The sequence below is a fragment of the Pseudophryne corroboree genome, chromosome 1 (genome assembly GCF_028390025.1).
Source record: "Pseudophryne corroboree isolate aPseCor3 chromosome 1, aPseCor3.hap2, whole genome shotgun sequence".
NCBI classification, from domain to species: domain Eukaryota; kingdom Metazoa; phylum Chordata; class Amphibia; order Anura; family Myobatrachidae; genus Pseudophryne; species Pseudophryne corroboree.
This window is the reverse complement of record NC_086444.1, coordinates 195,559,984-195,579,416: the sequence shown is the minus strand read 5'-3', so window position 1 is coordinate 195,579,416 and position 19,433 is coordinate 195,559,984. Positions and strand designations below refer to the sequence as shown.

Genomic DNA, 19,433 nt, shown 5'->3' with positions numbered 1-19,433 from the left:
TTATGTGTTATGCTCTGTTATGACTGTGTATTATCTGGGAAATTAGAAGTGACTAAGGGCACATACATGTATAAGATTTATTGTTCCAAATATTTGTCACCTACAATCTCTAATAAGGATTTTTTCTGGAATTCGGATCACCAGGCCATTAAATCTACACACATAAAACATAATTGTGGTATAAGTAGGGGTGAATGTATCTGCAGATCCGCCTGTCAGGAGCTGTATCTCTTGCAGTGCTCCACACCTGGAGTGGAGTTGCATCCTGACATTAATCAGCACAGAACAACCCCCTCTCTCCCAAAGTTACCCAAGCACCAGCTCTCTTAGCCTGGGTGGGTTGCAATTAAAGCAGAGGGACACCATTACTGTAATGTAAATATAAGCACCATGTTTCATACTCCAGGGTTCCTCACAGCACCCCTGTGTGTCACTACAGATCCCAGAAGCCCCTGGATGCCAGAACATGCATGCACTTGAAGTTCTACAAGTGCCAGCATGCTGTGTGAGCCATGGACATGCTAGCACTTGTCATTATAAAATCACCACTATACTTTAAAAACTTATTACCCCAACAATGTCAGACTAGGGGCAAGGGAACATGGCCTAGCCTATTCTGCACAGTAGCTGGAGTTCTTTATTTTTTTTGTGGGTTAAATTTCCCTGTGGATTTCAGTCGTTGGACAGGATGGGGCAGTGTCTCACTATGAAACGCAAGACCACCTTGCACTTTTTTCCGCAAAGTGTGACCCACCCCAGACTGTCATAGGCCAGTGTCATAGCCCAGTGCTGGTTGCATGTCTTACATTGGCCATGCAGGTGATCTCTTGTATTAGTGGAAACCAACAAAGGCTATGCAACTTCCACTCACCCCTATTTCCCTGATACAATGCTGAAGATTTATAATCTAGTACGTTGATACTTGCACGTTGTGCTCTGTGTTAATTGCCTTGTTGTTTATGGCTGTGTTTGCTCATTACTTCTTGGCTTTGAGTACGCCGTGCTCTTGTTGAAGTTGTATAATCATAGCGCACATCTCTGGAAAGTGTCATGTACAGTTTTATGTAGGTTTTGGTACAGCGCATACACACTAGAAGGGCATTCTGTAAGTGACATTATCTATAATTTATCAAATGAATGCAAAATGTGTTACAGAAACTTTGCTACAGTAATACAGCTACAAAATCATTCCGTATTTATGTAATCACACACTGCAACAACTTGTACATGGGAAGTGATTTGTATGAAAACTCTTTTCTATTCAATCATGCCATTTTTCTGGCAGGGAACAGAATGTAATATGTGTTACAGCTATTAGGCTGAAAACCTTAAAGTGCCCACAAGCTACCTCATTAAAGATGAGAGTGCCATTTAGCGGGCTGAGGTCATATTGTGCTTCTTCCTCTACAATCCAAATTATTTTTACAGCTCCGTGACCTCCTTGACTGCGTGCCACGGTCAGAGTCACTTCCCCGGCTGGGTCACCTATTCTCTGCGGCTCAGAAACCAGAACCTTAGTAACAAGGAAAATATAGAATTTAGTACAAAACTCCATTGTCATGGTCTCTGAAATCACAACTACTGCACATGGACATCAATCACTAATGAGCCAGTGTACTATTGTATAACATAGAACATATTAATTGTTCAAGATCAGTACTTATTCAAATGCTGTCCTAAAGCTGCTACCCACTAAGAATTTAGATTTTCTATCCCACTTACCTTTACACATAGTAAAAACTTTCTTTTTAAAATGTTCCATTTTACCTTTTTATATGTAAGCATTTTCATATTCTATAATATATCACTAGGGGAGGTAGTTACCGATGCCGGAATCCCGCACCCTTACAGTCCCAACAGTCGGCATGCTACTAACAGGGACTATTCCCACCCCATAGAGTGGGAATATAAGCTTTGTTGCACCCGACAGCCCCTCCCCGCTGGGCATCTAAATGCGAGTTCCTGGCGTCGGCATGGGGACCAGTGGACCGGTGGTCTCCTGTCCGCCGGTCACGCATACCCAACCCATCACTAGTTTTATAACTATACCAATTTTGAATATAAAACCCATCCATGTGTTCTCTCCTGCCCATCTGTCTTCCAATAGTGATTTATACTTGCCCGCCTGCAGCTTGCAGACATACCTATCATACCACCCTTGGAAGAGATGCTGTAGGTAGGTAATGGGGTTTTATCAGATGCCCCTATGCGTTCTCTGTGTGGGCCCCACCTCCTCACGCAGACACTTGTGGACTGACTACTCTGACACTGTGCCAGAGGCTACTGTGCTTGCGCATATCTCTGGGAAAATGGCACTATGTGCATATCTCTGGGAAAATGGCGCTGCCAACATTTTTCTAGTGGTTTCTGCAGTGGTGGCTGCAGGGTAAGTATGGTCAATGGTTGCTAGGTGAGCAGTGTGCACCCCCTTTGATACAGGGGCCCATGTGTTCCACATACCCTTTTATCCATTATAGATACGCAACTAGGCAGCTATGAAGAGAAGATGTGGGCATTTGATGAAGAAATTTTAATCAATAAATGGGTGGCGCAATACATAAGGAGATGAAAATTTTGTTATCTTAGGTGGATGTCACTTTAAGATGTGTGTTTTGACATTAGGCGGGTAAGTGGCCTTACAGGAGAATTGCTTACTCTCCCAGAAGTTGGGGAGGTCTCATTCTAATTAGGAAGTCACACAGACATTCTGGGAGGGTAGATAACTGTACTTTTACAAAAGGAATACACTGCATAATTGCTCTGGCTTTCTCTTGTATTTACAATTGCTCTGGCTTTCTCTTGTATTTACCAAAGCCTTGTATACAGATTAAAGAGCATAACTGCTTGGAACATAATGGTCTGTTTAAGATGCCCTGGAAACTTTCTCCAATAATGAACATCACAGATGGGTCCTTGTTTATCTTGACCTTTAATAGGATTAACTGAGACTGGCCAATCGGACTTAATCCCCTGCTGTAATGACTTAATCCCCTGTTGTATTGTTCTCTGTATTGTATTGCAGCTGAGAACAATAGATGAAGGGTTTATGTTAATAAACCATGTTGTGCCTAGGCGCAGCAAACTAGTCAAGATAACCGTGGACCCATCTGTCATTTATCGCACTCCGAAAGCTCTTTCTAGGGGCGGATACAGAAGAAAATGACAGGGGGAATCATAATAAGGGGACGGGGTGTGGGGACAGTGGTGATACTGATATCTGTGTACGCCAAAGGTGCACGCTACCAAGAAAGGGGCAAGGCCTACCATCAAGGGGCGTGGCCTCACAGGATATGGCGTTCACACGACGGTGACAGGGAAATGCAGTTGATGACAGGATGAAGGAGACAGGGAAAGGCACAGGATGATGGGGACAGGCAGTGGGTGACAGAATAAGGAAGACAGGGAGTGGCAGAGTGTGGCAGGGAAAGGCAGTGCTTGGCGGAGAGGGTGACGTGGAGAGGCAGATGATGACAGCAAGAAGCAAATGGTGACGGGGAGAGGCTGTGTGTAACTGGGAGAGGCAGAGGTAACAGGGAGAGGGTGTCAGGGAGAGGCAATCAGTGACTGAGAGAGGCAGAGGGTGAGGCTGTGTGTGACTGGGAGTGGCATAGGGTGACGGGGAGAGGCTGTGTGTAACTGGGAGAGGCAGAAGGTAATGGAGAGGGTGGTGGGGAGAGACATACGGTAACATCAAGAGGCTGTGTGTGACTGGAAGAGGCAGAGGGTAACAGAGAGGGTGACAGGGAGAGGCTGTGGGTGACGGGAAAAGGTAGAGGGTGGCAGCAAGAGGCAGATGATGGTAGGGAGAGGCTGTGTGTGACTGGGAGAGGCAGAGGTTAACAGGGAGAGGGTGATGGGGAGAGGTACAGTAGATAGGGACTGGGAGAAATAGAGGATGACAGTAAAAATAAGAATTTACTCACCGGTAATTCTATTTCTCGTAGTCCGTAGTGGATGCTGGGGACTCCGTAAGGACCATGGGGAATAGACGGGCTCCACAGGAGACTGGGCACTCTAAAGAAAGATTAGGTACTATCTGGTGTGCACTGGCTCCTCCCTCTATGCCCCTCCTCCAGACCTCAGTTAAGGAAACTGTGCCCGGAAGAGCTGACGTTACAAGAAAAGGATTTGGAATCCAGGGTAAGACTCATACCAGCCACACCAATCACACCGTACAACTTGTGATAACCTTACCCAGTTGACAGTATGAACAACAACTGAGCATCACTCAAAAGGATGCCACATAACAATAACCCTTTATTAAGCAATAACTATATACATGTATTGCAGAAAGTCCGCACTTGGGATGGGCGCCCAGCATCCACTACAGACTACGAGAAATAGAATTACCGGTGAGTAAATTCTTATTTTCTCTGACATCCTAGTGGATGCTGGGGACTCCGTAAGGACCATGGGGATTATACCAAAGCTCCCAAACGGGCGGGAGAGTGCGGATGACTCTGCAGCACCGCATGGGCAAACACAAAAGGTCCTCCTCAGCCAGGGTATCAAACTTGTAGAATTTTGCAAATGTGTTTGAACCCGACCAAGTAGCAGCTCGGCAAAGCTGCAATGCCGAGACCCTTCGGGCAGCCGCCCAAGAAGAACCCACCTTCCTTGTGGAATGGGCTTTTACTAATGTTGGATGCGGCAACCCAGCCGCACAATGATCCTGCTGAATCGTGTTACAGATCCAGCTAGCAATAGTTTGCTTTGAAGCCGGAGCACCCAGCTTGTTGGATGCACACAGGATAAACAGCGAGTCAGTTTTCCTGACTCCAGCCGTTCTGGATACATAAATCTTCAAAGCCCGGACTACGTCCAGCCACTTGGAGTCCTCCAAGTCACGAGTAGCCGCAGGCACCACAATAGGTTGGTTCAAATGAAAAGATGATACCACCTTTTGCAGAAACTTCGGACGAGTCCGCAATTCTGCCCTGTCCATATGGAAAACCAGGTAGGGGCTTTTACCTGACAAAGCCGCCAATTCTGACACACGCCTAGCCGAGGCTAAGGCCAACAGCATGACCACTTTCCACGTGAGATACTTGAGCTCCACGGTCTTCAGTGGCTCAAACCCGTGGGATTTCAGGAAACTCAACACCACGTTAAGATCCTAAGGCGCCACTGGTGGCACAAAAGGGGGCTGAATATGCAGCACTCCCTTAACAAACGTCTGAACCTCAGGCAGTGAAGCCAGTTCTTTTTGAAAGAAAATGGATAGGGCCGAAATCTGGACCTTTATGGACCCTAATTTTAGGCCCATAGTCACTCCTGACTGTAGGAAGTGTAGGAATCGACCCAGCTGGAATTCCTTCCTGGCCTCACAGCAATCAACATATGTTCGCCACATACGGTGATAATGCTTCGCTGTCACGCCCTTCCTAGCCTTTATCAGCGTAGGAATAACTGCATCCGGAATGCCTTTTTCCGCTAGGATCCGGCGTTCAACCGCCATGCTGTTAAACACAGCCGCGGTAAGTCTTGGAACAGACAGGGCCCCTGTTGTAACAGGTCCTATCTGAGAGGCAGAGGCCATGGGTCCTCTGTGAGCATTTCTTGCAGTTCCGGGTACCAAGTCCTTCTTGGCCAATCCGGAGCAATGAATATTGTTCTCACTCCTCTTTTTCTTACAATTCTCAGCACCTTTGGTATGAGAGGAAGAGGAGGAAAAACATAGACCGACTGGAACACCCACGGTGTTACTAGTGCGGCCACAGCTATCGCCTGAGGGTCCCTTGACCTGGCGTAATACCTTTTTAGCTTTTTGTTGAGGCGGGACGCCATCATGTCAACCTGTGGCAGTTCCCACCAATTTGCAATCTGCGTGAAGATTTCCTGATGAAGTCCCCACTCTCCCGGGTGGAGGTCGTGCCTGCTGAGGAAGTCCGCTTCCCAGTTGTCCACTCCCGGAATGAACACTGCTGACAGTGCGCTTACGTGATTCTCCGCCCAGCGAAGAATTCTGGTGGCTTCTACCATCGCCACCCTGCTCCTTGTGCCACCTTGGCGGTTTACATGAGCCACTGCGGTCTGATTGGATCAGATCCGGTTGGTCGCGAAGCAGGATCTCCGCTTGACTTAGGGCATTGTATATGGCCCTTAGTTGATGTGAAGGCAAGTCACCTGACTTGACCACAGCCCCTGGAAATTTCTTCCCTGTGTGACTGCCCCCCACCCTCGGAGGCTTGCATCCGTGGTCACCAGGACCCAGTCCTGAATGCCGAATCTGCGAGCTTCGAGAAGGTGAGCACTCTGCCGCCACCACAGGAGAGACACCCTGGCCCTGAGGGATAGGGTGATTAACCAATGCATCTGAAGATGTGATCCGGACCATTTGTCCAGTAAGTCCCATTGGAAGGACCTCGTATGGAACCTGCCGAAGGGAATGGCCTCGTATGAGGCCACCCTCCTTCCCAGGACTCGAGTGCAGTCATGCACTGACCCCTGTTTTGGTTTTAATAGATTCCTGACCAGTGTCACGAGCTCCTGAGCTCTCTCTATCGGGAGATAACCCTTTTCTGGTCTGTGTCTAGGATCATGCCTAGGAGAAGCAGATGAGCTGTAAGAACCCACTGCGACTTTGGAATATATAGAATCCAGCCGTGTTGCCGTTACACTTCCAGAGAAAGTGATACGCTGTTCAGCAACTGCTCTCTTGATCTCGCTTTTATAAGGAGATCGCCCAAGTACGTGATAATAGTGACACCTTGCTTCCGCAGGAGCACCATCATTTCCGCCATTACCTTGGTGTACATTCTCAAGGCCGTGGAGAGACCAAACCGCAACCTCTGAAATTGGTAATGACAATCCCGTACCGTAATTCTGAGGTACGCCTGATGAGGTGGATAAATGGGGACCTGAAGGTATGCATCCCTTATGTCCCGAGTCACCTTTCAGGCTTGCAATAACCGCTCTTAGCGATTCCAACTTGAACTGGAACCTTTTCAGGTATATGTTCAGGGATTTTAAATTCAATATGGGTACGACTGAACCGTCAGGTTACGGGACTACAACATGGTCGAATAATAACCCCCTCATTGTTGAAGGAGGGGAACCTTGACCACCGCCTGTTGAAGAAACAATTTGTGAATTGCAGTTAACACTGTTTCCCTCTCGTGGGGGGAAGCCGGCAGGGCCGTCGGTGAGGGGGCATCTTCTCAAAGTCCAGCTTATATCCCTGAGACACAATATCGATCGCCCAGGGATCTAACAGGGAGTGAACCCACTTGTGGCTGAACTTACGAAGGCGTGCCTCCACCGGGCCTAGCTCCGCCTGTGGAGCCCCAGCGACATGCGGTGGATTTTTGTAGAGGCCGTGGAGGACTTCTGTTCCTGGGAACTAGCTGTGTTGTGCAGCTTCTTTCCTCTGCCGCCGCCTCTGGCAAGAAAGGACGCACCTCGGACTTTCTTGTTTCTTTATTCGAAAGGCTGCATTTGATAATGTCGTGCTTTCCTAGGCTGTGCAGGAATATAAGGCAAAATATTAGAATTTACCAGCTAAAGCTGCGGAGACCAGGTCCGAGAACCCTTCTCCACACAATCCTCAGCCTTCCATATGCCTCTTAAGTCGGCATCATCTGTCCATTGCATATTCTACAGGACACGTCAAGCAGAAATCGACATAGCTTTGACTCCAGGACCCAGTATACTCATGTCTCTTTGGGCATGTTTTATATATATATATATATATATATACATACAAAAATGAAGTGCAAAGGAGCGCCTAATGGTGTTTTGAGCGAAAGGTGATTAATCACCCTGTGGAACGTGACAAAGTGTAGAATTACAAAGTATAGCTTATCTCTTTACACGTCTTCAATTCTGATGACACTCAAGCAGCTGAGAAGTACAGTAGTTTATACAAACAGTATAATGCGACAAAACTTGTTCATACATGCATGATGGAAACTTCAATATAACACCAAGGCTTTCTGATGAACAATCAGTGTGGCCTTGTGGTGAGATAACTTGTACAAAAATTCGGAAACCAAGGTACTGAAGGGTCACTTAGAAAGGAAACCGTCTATACATCTGCAGTGGACGCTCAGTACTCAGTTTCCGAATTTTTGTACAAGTTATCTCACCACAAGGCCACACTGATTGTTCATCAGAAAGCCTTGGTGTTATATTGAAGTTTCCATCATGCATGTATGAACAAGTTTTGTCGCATTATACTGTTTGTATAAACTACTGTACTTCTCAGCTGCTTGAGTGTCATCAGAATTGAAGACGTGTAAAGAGATAAGTTATACTTTGTAATTCTACACTTTGTCACGTTCCACAGGGTGATTTATCACCTTTTGCTCTAAACACCATTAGGCGCTCCTTTGCACTTCATTTTTGTATATCTGAAACTCACCTCTGGGCAGGAGCTGCCACCCACTAAGAGTTGGGGGTTGTTTTAATTTTACTAGAGCCACATATTCATTATACACCGTTGTTTATATTGGGATCGTCCTAGGCGCTATTCTCTATTTTTTTCCATATATATATATATATATATATATATATATATATATATATATCTTAAGACAGCATCTTCAATATGTATATATCTATATATATATATCTATATATATATATCTATATGCTTACTAGGGTCTCAATCTTTGCTGATAAGGTACCTGTCCACGCTGCCACAGCGCTATAAACCCATGCCGACACAATCGCCGGTCTGAGTAGTGTACTAGAATGTGCACGCTATCTGCAGGATCCCTGAGAACAGCTAGTGCTACCGTCTGGGCAAACGTGACACCCTAGGGGAAGATTCCCATCACATCCTGGCCCTAGTGGGGAAAGGATACTGCCTGAGAATTCCTTGTGGGAAGCTGCAGTTTCTTGTCTGGAGATTCCCGCCCTTTTTCCTCATGAGAGGAGGGAAATTTACCTCAGCTTTCTTCCCCTTAACATGTGTACCCTTGTGTCAGGGACAAATGAGTCATCAGTGATATGCAAATCATCTTTTATTACAATAATCATAAATTGAATACCTTTCAGCCATTTTGGCTGTAACTGTGCATTATCGTAGTCGACACTGGAGTCAAACTCCGTGTCGATATCAGTGTTTATTATTTTGGATAGTGAGCATTGTGAGATTCTGAAGGTCTCTGTGACATAGGGACAGACATAGGTAGATTTCCTGTCTGTTCCCTAATCTTTTGTGCAATAAATTCACCTTAGCACTTACACATATCCAAACAGGTGTCGGCGTTGTCGACGGAGACACCCTCTCACACACATATTTTCTCTATCTCCTCCTTAGGGGAGCCTTTTACCTCAGACATGTCGACTCACGCGTACCGACACACCACACACACAGGGGATGCTCTATTTGAAGACAGTTCCCCCACAAGGCCCTTTGGAGAGACAGAGAGAGAGAGTATGCCAGCACACACCCCAGCGCTATATAACCCAGGGATTACACTACAACTCAGTGTTTACCCAGTAGCTGCTGTAAATACAAATTTGCGCCTAAATTTATGTGCCCCCCCCTCTTTTCACCCTTTGTGTATCTGGATACTGCAGGGGAGAGCCTGGGGAGCTTCTTTCCAGCGGAGCTGTGAATAGAAAATGGCGCTGGTGTGCTGAGGAAGAAGGCCCCGCCCCCTCAGCGGCGGGCTTCTGTCCCGCTTTCTGTGTGAAAAAATGGCGGGGGTTTTTACATTTATATAGTGCCTGACTGTATGTATGTATTTTATGCCAAAAAGGTACTGCAATTGCTGCCCAGGGCGCTCCCCCCCAGCGCCCTGCACCCTACAGTGACTGGAGTGTGAAAGTGTGCTGGGAGCAATGGCGCACAGCTGCGGTGCTGTGCGCTACCTTAAATGAAGACAGGAGTCTTCAGCCGCCGTTTTCGTCGTCTTCAAGCTTCTGTTCTTCTGGCTCTGCAAGGGGGACGGCGGCGCGGCTCCGGGAACGGACGATCGAGGACAGATGTCTGTGTTCGAACCCTCTGGAGCTAATGGTGTCCAGTAGCCTAAGAAGCGCAACCTAGCTGTAGACAGGTAGGTTTGCTTCTCTCCCCTCAGTCCCTCGCAGCAGTGAGTCTGTTGCCAGCAGAAGCTCACTGAAAATAAAAAACCTAACAAATACTTTCTTTTACTAGCAGGCTCAGGAGAGCCCACTAGGAGCACCCAGCTCTGTCCGGGCACAGATTCTAACTGAGGTCTGGAGGAGGGGCATAGAGGGAGGAGCCAGTGCACACCAGATAGTACCTAATCTTTCTTTAGAGTGCCCAGTCTCCTGCGGAGCCCGTCTATTCCCCATGGTCCTTACGGAGTCCCCAGCATCCACTAGGACGTCAGAGAAAGGCAGTCGATGACAGGGAGAGGCTGTGTGTGAGCGGAAGAGGCACAGGGTAACATGGAGAGAGTGACTGGGAGAGGTTGTGGATGACAGGAAAAGGCAGAGGATGGCAGCAAGAGGCAGACGATGACAGGGAGAGGCTGTGTGTTACTGGGAAAGGCAGAGGGTAACAAGGAGAGGGTGATAAGTAGAGGCAGACAGTGACTGAGAAAGGCTGTTGTGCTACTGTATATCCGCTTACCCTACCTATCCCTAATGACAGCCACAGCAATTATCCTTCTCACAGCTTAACCTGGCAAGGATGATGAATATATCATTATAGCCCAGTGTTTCCCAAACTTTCTTGGTTCATGGCATTCTTAGTTTTTTTGCAGCACCCCTAGGTGCCAGTGAGGCCAAACTCCAAGAAAGCTATGCTTTTTGGAGTTTGGTACACAGGTGTCAGACCTGTGGGAACTGCGATCTGTAACGCAAATGAGCCTTCCCACAGGTGTCAGACCTGTGGGAACTGTGATCTGTAACGCAAATGAGCCTTCTGCAGGAAATCTCAGTGAAATCACCTGCATTAGGCTATTAGCACATAGCAACAATTCATAAAACTATGTAGAAACTGCTATTTCTACATCACTTTATGTAAAAAATGCCCCTAACTCTGAATCAAAACCGCCAGGGCTATGTCTCAGGTATGGAGGAACATAGGGCCTAATTCAGACCTGATCATAGCAGAAAATTTGTTAGCAGATGGGCAAAACCATGTGCACTGCAGGGGAGGCATATAACATGTGCAGAGAGAGTAATCGGGAAACTGTGCAGATGATCGCACAATCGATCTCTACTGAATGAGACTCTTAGACAAGCTCCAAAAAGCTAATGAATATCTCATTACTAAACATACCCCATAAACAGATGTATATTGTATATTAAACAGTATTATTTTCATAGACATAAATATATCCAAGCTCCACCTACTGGTGGCTACCCTCAGCAGCGGGTGTGGTATGAGTTGCTGGCGCTTGGGATCCCGACGCCGAGCATACCGGTGCCAAGATCCTGACCGCCAGAATGCTGGCAGCGGGGTGGGTGCAAAAGAGCCCCTTGCGTGCTCGCTGCGTTCACCACGCTGCGGGCATGGTAGCTCACCACGCGCGCCTCGCTATTTATTCTCCTCCAAGGGGTGTTATGGACACCCCAAGAGGGAGAATACTTGTTGGTATACTGGCGGTCGGATTCCGGCGTCGGTATGCTGAGCGCCGGGATCCCGACAGCCGGTATATCAAGTGCCACCCCTCAGCAGCATACTGTCTCCTACCTTGGCAATAACAATCTTATTGTCATGCCGACAATTTTGATTAGGCTGGATGAGATTACTTGCTGTAGGGTGTGTGAGTGCATAACAATGCTTATCATTGTGAAGTAACCATTACATGAACCTGATATCAGTATAAAGTAAGCAAAAGAGAATTTTAAAATTATTTTAACTCCATGCTGAGTAGTACGTGCCACTTGAGTCATAAAGGAAAATAAAGCAATATTTGGGCAATAGAGCTTATTTTTAATTATAATTATCTATATATCGGTTTAGTGTCACTCCCAGAGGCCTCATTTTCATTTAGTAGCATAATTTCCTTAGTGACTATCACATGCTTACCACTTTCTTCTCAAAGCCGAACAATCCCAAAGGAGAATCATTTGGTGGAATGTTGACCACGATCGTAGTTTCTCTACCTAATTTGGCTCCATTTGTCGCTTGTTTCAGGGAAACATTAAATGTCTCTAAAAACTCAATAACGGTATCATCCACTATAAAAATGTCTATTTCTCCTAGTGACTGTAATGAGAAAAAAACATAACAAAAAACAATGTTATTTGTGAGTGATAAATGACTACATCTAGTACCATTGTGGATGGGGGTAATCCCACTGGGGTTTGCTAGACACCCTATAAGCATATTTGTTGTCACTATTATATTTACATATGTTTTTAAAAGTGCTTTTAACTTAAATTTAAAAAAGCCACTTTTTATGTAGTTTAAAAAAATATATAGGGTGGGATTCAGTTGTTTGAAAAGTTGGTTGGGTGTCTGTTTTTTTCCTGTCTATTAGATAGGAAAAAACAGACTAACAAATGACTTTTCAAACAATTGAATATCCCCTATAGTGTCAGTTAAATTGTTAATATCATAGATGGTCTCCATGGGAACATCCATAACTATGAGTATATGTAATCATTTACAACTGCTTTCAACAGCTGGTTTTGTTTGATCTTAAACAAATCATAAGGTAAGCATTACATACAGGGAAACAGATACAGGGGTATAAAAGCTGTCACTCATCCAGGAGTCATAGGGGATATTCAATTGTTTGAAAAGTCAGTTGGGTGTCTGTTTTTTCCTATCTAATAGACAGGGAAAAACAGACACCCAACCGACTTTTCAAACATTTGAATTCCCCCCATAATGTCACTTTTATGTAAATGCACGGCTTTATTTCTGCATAATAATTTGAGATGTGTGCAGAACCCCGTGTTTTTTGGTTCTAAGTCATTATCGTGTTTCGGTTGGGATTCGGTTTTTGGTTTGGTTAAAAAATCTATAAAAACAAAACAAAACTGTTAATCATTGATAAAAACAGCTAAAATCATGTAATTTCTGTTATCCAAAACCCAGATTCTGAACCACGTGAATATTCGAACCGGGACTTGGTTTGGATCGGATCTCATCAGGAGATTGGACAGAGCTTTGTGGAGAGGCATTGAATGGGAGCAGTATTTGGAAGGCATGCTGTTCCTTGTAGTGCCAATGGGAGATCCTGGGGGTGGCTCCTGGATAAGTTAGCTCTCTGTCTGGATGTGGTTTAGTAATAGCCTTTATCATGAGGCCTACTGTGACAAATTACATGGCCCTATGTGGGCTCTGCTATCATGTAGTGTTAGGACTGCTGACATCGGAGAAGCCTTGAAGTGGCTCAGCAGCTTAAACAGGTGTTTGCAAACATGTGTAAACTAATTCTCTGAATTTCTATTACCAGATAGGTTCAGATATGGTTACAGGTAATTTTTAGTGTGCTGAAGGGAAATGTAGGGGTGGGATTTGCAACCCCCCCCCCCTCTCCCCCTGTCTGTTCGGTTCGAATCCACAAAGCATGGGTGGATTGATTCAGATTTCTGGAGACCCGCACATCTCTAATAATAATGCACTTGATCTCTGGAAGACATTAGGAGCTGGCTCAGAGTGTACAGCACTTCAGCTGCATGTGTGGCCACACTGTGTGTTCGGAAATAAATTAGGATCTACTGTATATTGAGAGTTGCACACATCTGTGCATTTACTTGTGACAGTAGTCAGCGTCATTTTCACCACACATTTATACTAGACTAATTTTGGTGCCACTCAGACTGATCTTTGTATATGATCATGCCATGTGTGTGGTTCATCTACACACACATGACACGCTCTCAGATTTAACATACATGACATGTACAAAAAAGGTATGATCCTTTTAATTATATACAAAGTCAGTTTGGGGGTGAGCTTTTGGGGCGTGGGGCTCCCTATATTGCTCTGGCTGGGCCACCTTGGGGCATCATCACCTTACATTTACTTTTAACACTTATATCACATTGTGTTTGTTTTATATTTATGTAGCTTTTTTTCACATATTTTTTACACTTATAACACTGCTAAGCTAAACTTCACATTCTAACACTGACACTTTACTGCTGTCCTCTTCTTTTCTTTTACATTCAGCAGCCTCTTTCATTTGCTTAACACTGATCTTTCACTCCTATCCTTTTCTGTGTGATGCCCTGGGGTGGTTTGGCTGGGGTGGTCTGGGGGTGCTCTGCGTCCCGGAGGTGAACCCCTATAGTGTTAGGGACCTGTCCGATGAGGTCACCGTGAAGCAGGTGGGCAGGCTCATATACTGGCCAATATATGCCAAGAACCTCAAATATTATATTATGGTTATAATAATTTTAATGGTGTATGGTGCACCTGCACCCTTTGTTCCTATGTTGTAGTATTACAGTCAGTGGCGTAACTACTGCCCCCGCAGTCTTCGCGGTGGCTTGGGGGCGAGGGGCTGTGGGGGCGCCACTGATTTACAGCAGACTGACATGCGGACGAGCGTCCGCATGTCAGTCTGCAGTCTCCTTCCCTCCGCCGCTTGTTGGAGGGACACGGAGGGACAGCGCGCCTCCCTGTGTCCCTCCTGCTGCATCATCTCCGGCGGCCGCGGGTCTAATAGGGGAAAGTGCCGTCCGTGAGCTCTAATTGGCTCACGAACCGGCACTTCCCCCTATTAGACCCGCGGCCGCCGGAGATGATGCAGCAGGAGGGACACAGGAGAGACGAGCTGTGCCCTCCGTGTCCCTCCAAAAAGCGACGGCGGGGGGGGGGGGGGAATATCTGGCACTGGGGGCATATATGGCACGGAGGGGGGGGGGGGGGGAGGAATATCTGGCACTGGGGCATTTCTGGCACTGGGGGGAATATCTGGCACTGGGGGCATATCTGGCACCGGGGGGGGGGGGGTATCTGGCACTGGGGCATATATGGCACTGGGCTCATATATGGCACTGGGGGGGAATATCTGGCACTGGGGGCATATTTGGCACTGGGGGGGAATATATGGCACTGGGGGCATATTTGGCACTGGGGGGGAATATATGGCACTGGGGGCATATGTGGCACTGGGGGGGGGGATATCTGGCACTGGGGCATTTCTGGCACTGGGGGGAATATCTGGCACTGGGGGCATATCTGGCACCGGGGGGGGGGGGGGGGGGGGGTATCTGGCACTGGGGCATATATGGCACTGGGCTCATATATGGCACGGGGGAATATCTGGCACTGGGGGCATATTTGGCACTGGGGGGGAATATCTGGCACTGGGGGCATATTTGGCACTGGGGGGGAATATCTGGCACTGGGCTCATATATGGCACGGGGGAATATCTGGCACTGGGGGCATATTTGGCACTGGGGGGGAATATATGGCACTGGGGGCATATGTGGCACTGGGGGGGGAATATCTGGCAATGGGGGCATATGTGGCACTGGGGGGGTATATGTGTACCTGGCACATGGGGACGACGACTATATTTGGCACTGGGGCATGTAAGTACACTGGGGACATATGTGGCACTGGGAGCACAGCCCTAGCAACAAGGACTACCTCCTAGCAACGAGCATGACACCCAGTGCATGAAACACCTGGCAACGAGCATGACACCCAGTGCATGAAACACCTGGCAACGAGCATGACACCCAGTGCATGAAACCCCTGGCAACGAGCATGACACCCTGAGCATGAAAACCCCTGGCACCGTGCATGGAACCAAGAGCATGAAACCCCTGGCAACGAGCATGACACCCAGTGCATGAAACCCCTGACAACGAGCAGGTAATTGAAAAGTAATTAGAAGCCTTACTGTAGGACTTAATGTGTAATGGGCATTACGGTGTGTGGCATAATGTATCACGGACATTGCGGTGTGTGTCATAATGTGTCACAGGCATTACGGTGTATGGTATACTATATCGCGGGCATTGTGATATGTGGTATAATGTCTCAGGGTCATTGCAGTGTGTGGCATAATGTATCACGGACATTGCGGTGTGTGTCATAATGTGTCAGGCATTACGGTGTGTGGTATACTATATCACGGGCATTGTGGTATGTGGTATAATGTCTCAGGGTCATTGCAGTGTGGCATAATACATAACGGGCATTGCGATGTGTGGCATAGGGTATAACGGGCAGGGCATTGCGGTATGTGTCACAGGCATTACGGTGTATGGTATACTATATCACGGGCATTGTGGTATAATGTCTCAAGGTCATTGCAGTGTGTGGCATAATGTGTCACAGGCGTTGTATGTGCTATAATGTATCGGGCATTGCAGTGTGTGGCATAATGTATCACGGACATTGCGGTGTGTGTCATAATGTGTCACAGACATTGTATGTGCTATAATGTATCAGGGGCATTGCAGTGTGTAGCATAATGTATAACGGGCATTGCGATTCCTGTCATAATGTGTCACAGGCATTACGGTGTGTGGCATAATGTGTCACAGACATTACGGTGTGTGGCATAATGTGTCGGGGCATTACAGTGTGTGCATATTGTGTCGTGCATTATTGTGTGCAGCATAATGTCTAAGGGCCATTGCAGTATGTGGCATAATGTATACTGGGCATTACTATAAGGAGGAAAAATGACAAATAATGTAAGGGGCATGAATCAGGATTATTTTTCTTTCCTGTGGTGGCCAACGTATGGGCGTGCAGGTTGCAAAACTGGGGTATAAGGTAGTCTTTTCCTGCAATGCCACTCCCCTTTATGTGAAACCACGCCCACTCAAACAAAACCACGCCCCTTTCGGCGCGCGCATATTTATCCCTTTCTTGCTCCCAATTATGGAGCATGAAGGGGGGGGGGGGGCGCCGAAGAATTTTTTGGCTTGGGGGAGAAAAATTTCTAGTTACGCCACTGATTACAGTACTTAGTCCCAGCAAGGTAGCACATCCCATTATAATAAGATAGGGTGTGCAGTCCAGGCCCCGTTTCCATATAATGTACAATATATGCCCAGTTTATCAGTAAGTGGACCATTGAGCAGTAAGTGGAGATGTAGCCGAATCACTTATAGTTGCTCAAAGCTGCATCTGCATTGTACACTGTAGCAGGCTGATTCAGAAGTGCAACTCTGAAACAGCCCATTAGCTTGGATAACCGTGTCCCACTCCCACTGAAGGTAGTGGATGACCAGTAAGCAGCGCCACCTACAGGTCTGTGTAGATATACTTGGACACCTAATAAACTACATGGCACGGACTAAGCCATGTGCATTTGCTACACCTACCATCTCATTTGCATTGTTTGTAAAACAAAAACACACTTTAAAAGTATAATAACAATAACATTTCATTTAGCAGCACGGTGGCACAATGATCAGCTTGCTACCTCACAGCACTAACATTCCCAGCAAGGCACTTTATCCACAGAGTTTGTATGTTCTCCCCGTGTTTGTGTGGATTGCTCCCGTTAACTCCCACAATACAAAAGAATAGCGGTATGTAACTGGCTTCTGACTAATAAATAACCTTAGTTTGTGTATAGGAAATATAGATTGTAAGCTCCATGCTCCATTAGGTAGGGACTGCTGTGAAGGACAACGTATTCTCTGTAAACTCAGCGTAATATGGTATGCAATATAAATAACTGATAATAAATTAATTCTATGTACATCTCTCTAATATTTAAGAATGCACGACACACTGTGTTATAGAAGTGAATCATTAGAGGAGCAGACAGGAGGTTCTTGTATCATGTCAATTAATGTCTGGGTCATTGGTACAATCCCTGTATTATGTTCTGTACGTACTAGAGGATAATTACTGCCAGTGCCATGAGCCGGCACATTTGTGTAATATTTGTGATAATAGCTGCAAAGTAATACTCTAAATAAGTATGCAGTAACATATAAGAATGTTAGATAGCTTATATTGCCCTCTTGTGGACAAGCAATGCACTGTATTTCAGTGATGGGTGTAGGCCAGTGATGGGGAACCTTTGGCACTACAGCTGTTGTTGAACTACACATACCAGCATGCCCTGCTACAGTTCTGCAATTTGGCCATGCTAAAATTGTAGCAGGGCATGCTAGGATGTGTAGTTCAACAACAGCTGGAGTGCCAAAGGTTGCCCATCACTGATGTAGGCAGTAGAATTACACAATTACATTGTTCCATACAGTATGTTATGGTGTATATGGGGATGAACAGTACTGGTTGATTTTCTATAATGAGAGAAAAGTTCTGGTTATTCAGAAAATGATGCAAAGGTTGCTTAACGCCCACTGCCATATGTTTGGGAGCGTTCATCACCGACTTAAATCAAAATAGATAAACTATCCTGTTACTAAAATGCATAAATTTTACCTCATTCACCTGTTTTGTAATCAAATAAAAAAAAGTAATCAAACCAGAGTAATTATATTATTATACAATTTATTTTAAAACTACTAAATACCATCTCACCCTTTGGGAATAATTGGCATGCCAGCTAAATAAGAGATTACTATAATGGTTTTAGTAGGTATAAAACGCCCACTTATAACTTTTACCTGTATGGATAGTGGACTCATACATGTATTATTGTAAGCTTAGTTCCATTACGAGACAAACACTGGCTTTCCAAGAGCACAGCTGTATCACACGGGGCCAGAAATAAACAAGGGATATACTGACCTGTCCGTCAGAGAATGTCAGGTTCCCTGAAGATGGTGTAAAATCATTATTACTTGCAGTGATTGGCAGGGCTTCCCAATACAGAGTCACAGAGCCAAATGTCCCAGCTTGCCTGACAACAGGGAGTCTCAGCACATTTTGTGGAGCAGACACTTCATAGGCAATCACAGACCCATCTGCACCCTATAACAGAAATAGGTTTACGCGGTTATCATAAATTCCAGGGCTTATTATTAGCATTACTGTATGACTGAAGTAAGTGTAACCCTGGCACAGGTAACCTTAGCCCCCTACAGATACTGTATCTGAGAACCTGCTGGAAATGACCACTCCTAGCCAAACTTGGCAGATAAAAAGAGGTCGCAGTATGGTTTCATAAAGCTGCATGTACTGTATAAGCAAAGATGTGTATAATAACAGAACAATCTTTTCCTAATTTATATTAATATGATTTCTTTTTTTAGAATTCATTGACTGTGATAGAAGATTCATCTAACCAGGATTTGAAGGAAATTGGGGCAAATTGCGATCCAACCGGAATTTTTACGATCGCCCCACGGGTGCAAGTGCAGCGCCCATCCTGCGCATGCGCCCGCACTTTCTGCGGGTAGAGGGCCGCAGAAAATGCGATCGTCTCTGCCTGTCAATCAGGCAGAGGCGGTCGTGGGGTGGGGTGGAGCGGGGAAGGGGGGCGGCAAAGCTCCGTTTCCAGGGAGGAGATGGAGCGTTGCAGAGGCGGGGTGACCCGAACGGTGGGAGCGGTGCGGCGCACATGGAGGCGTGTAAGGGGCGTGGTAGTCACATGCAGCTGCGACAGGTAAGATGGCGCCGGGACTCCTGCAGCAGCAGCTAAGCTGCGCCGGCAGGAGT

At 46.2% G+C, this 19,433-nt stretch overlaps 1 protein-coding gene across 1 annotated transcript in view; it reads right to left on the bottom strand.

Annotated features, from left to right (window-relative positions):
* The window catches only part of ADGRV1 (adhesion G protein-coupled receptor V1), a 1,000,765-nt gene that overhangs the window by 555,761 nt on the left and 425,571 nt on the right, over positions 1-19,433 (bottom strand). The window contains exons 58-60 of the mRNA XM_063964002.1: positions 18,564-18,746; positions 11,957-12,136; positions 1,349-1,513 (exon numbers count right to left, since the gene is read on the bottom strand). Of these exons, the coding sequence (XP_063820072.1) occupies positions 1,349-1,513; positions 11,957-12,136; positions 18,564-18,746 (528 nt within the window). The remainder of the gene's footprint in view (positions 1-1,348; positions 1,514-11,956; positions 12,137-18,563; positions 18,747-19,433) is intronic.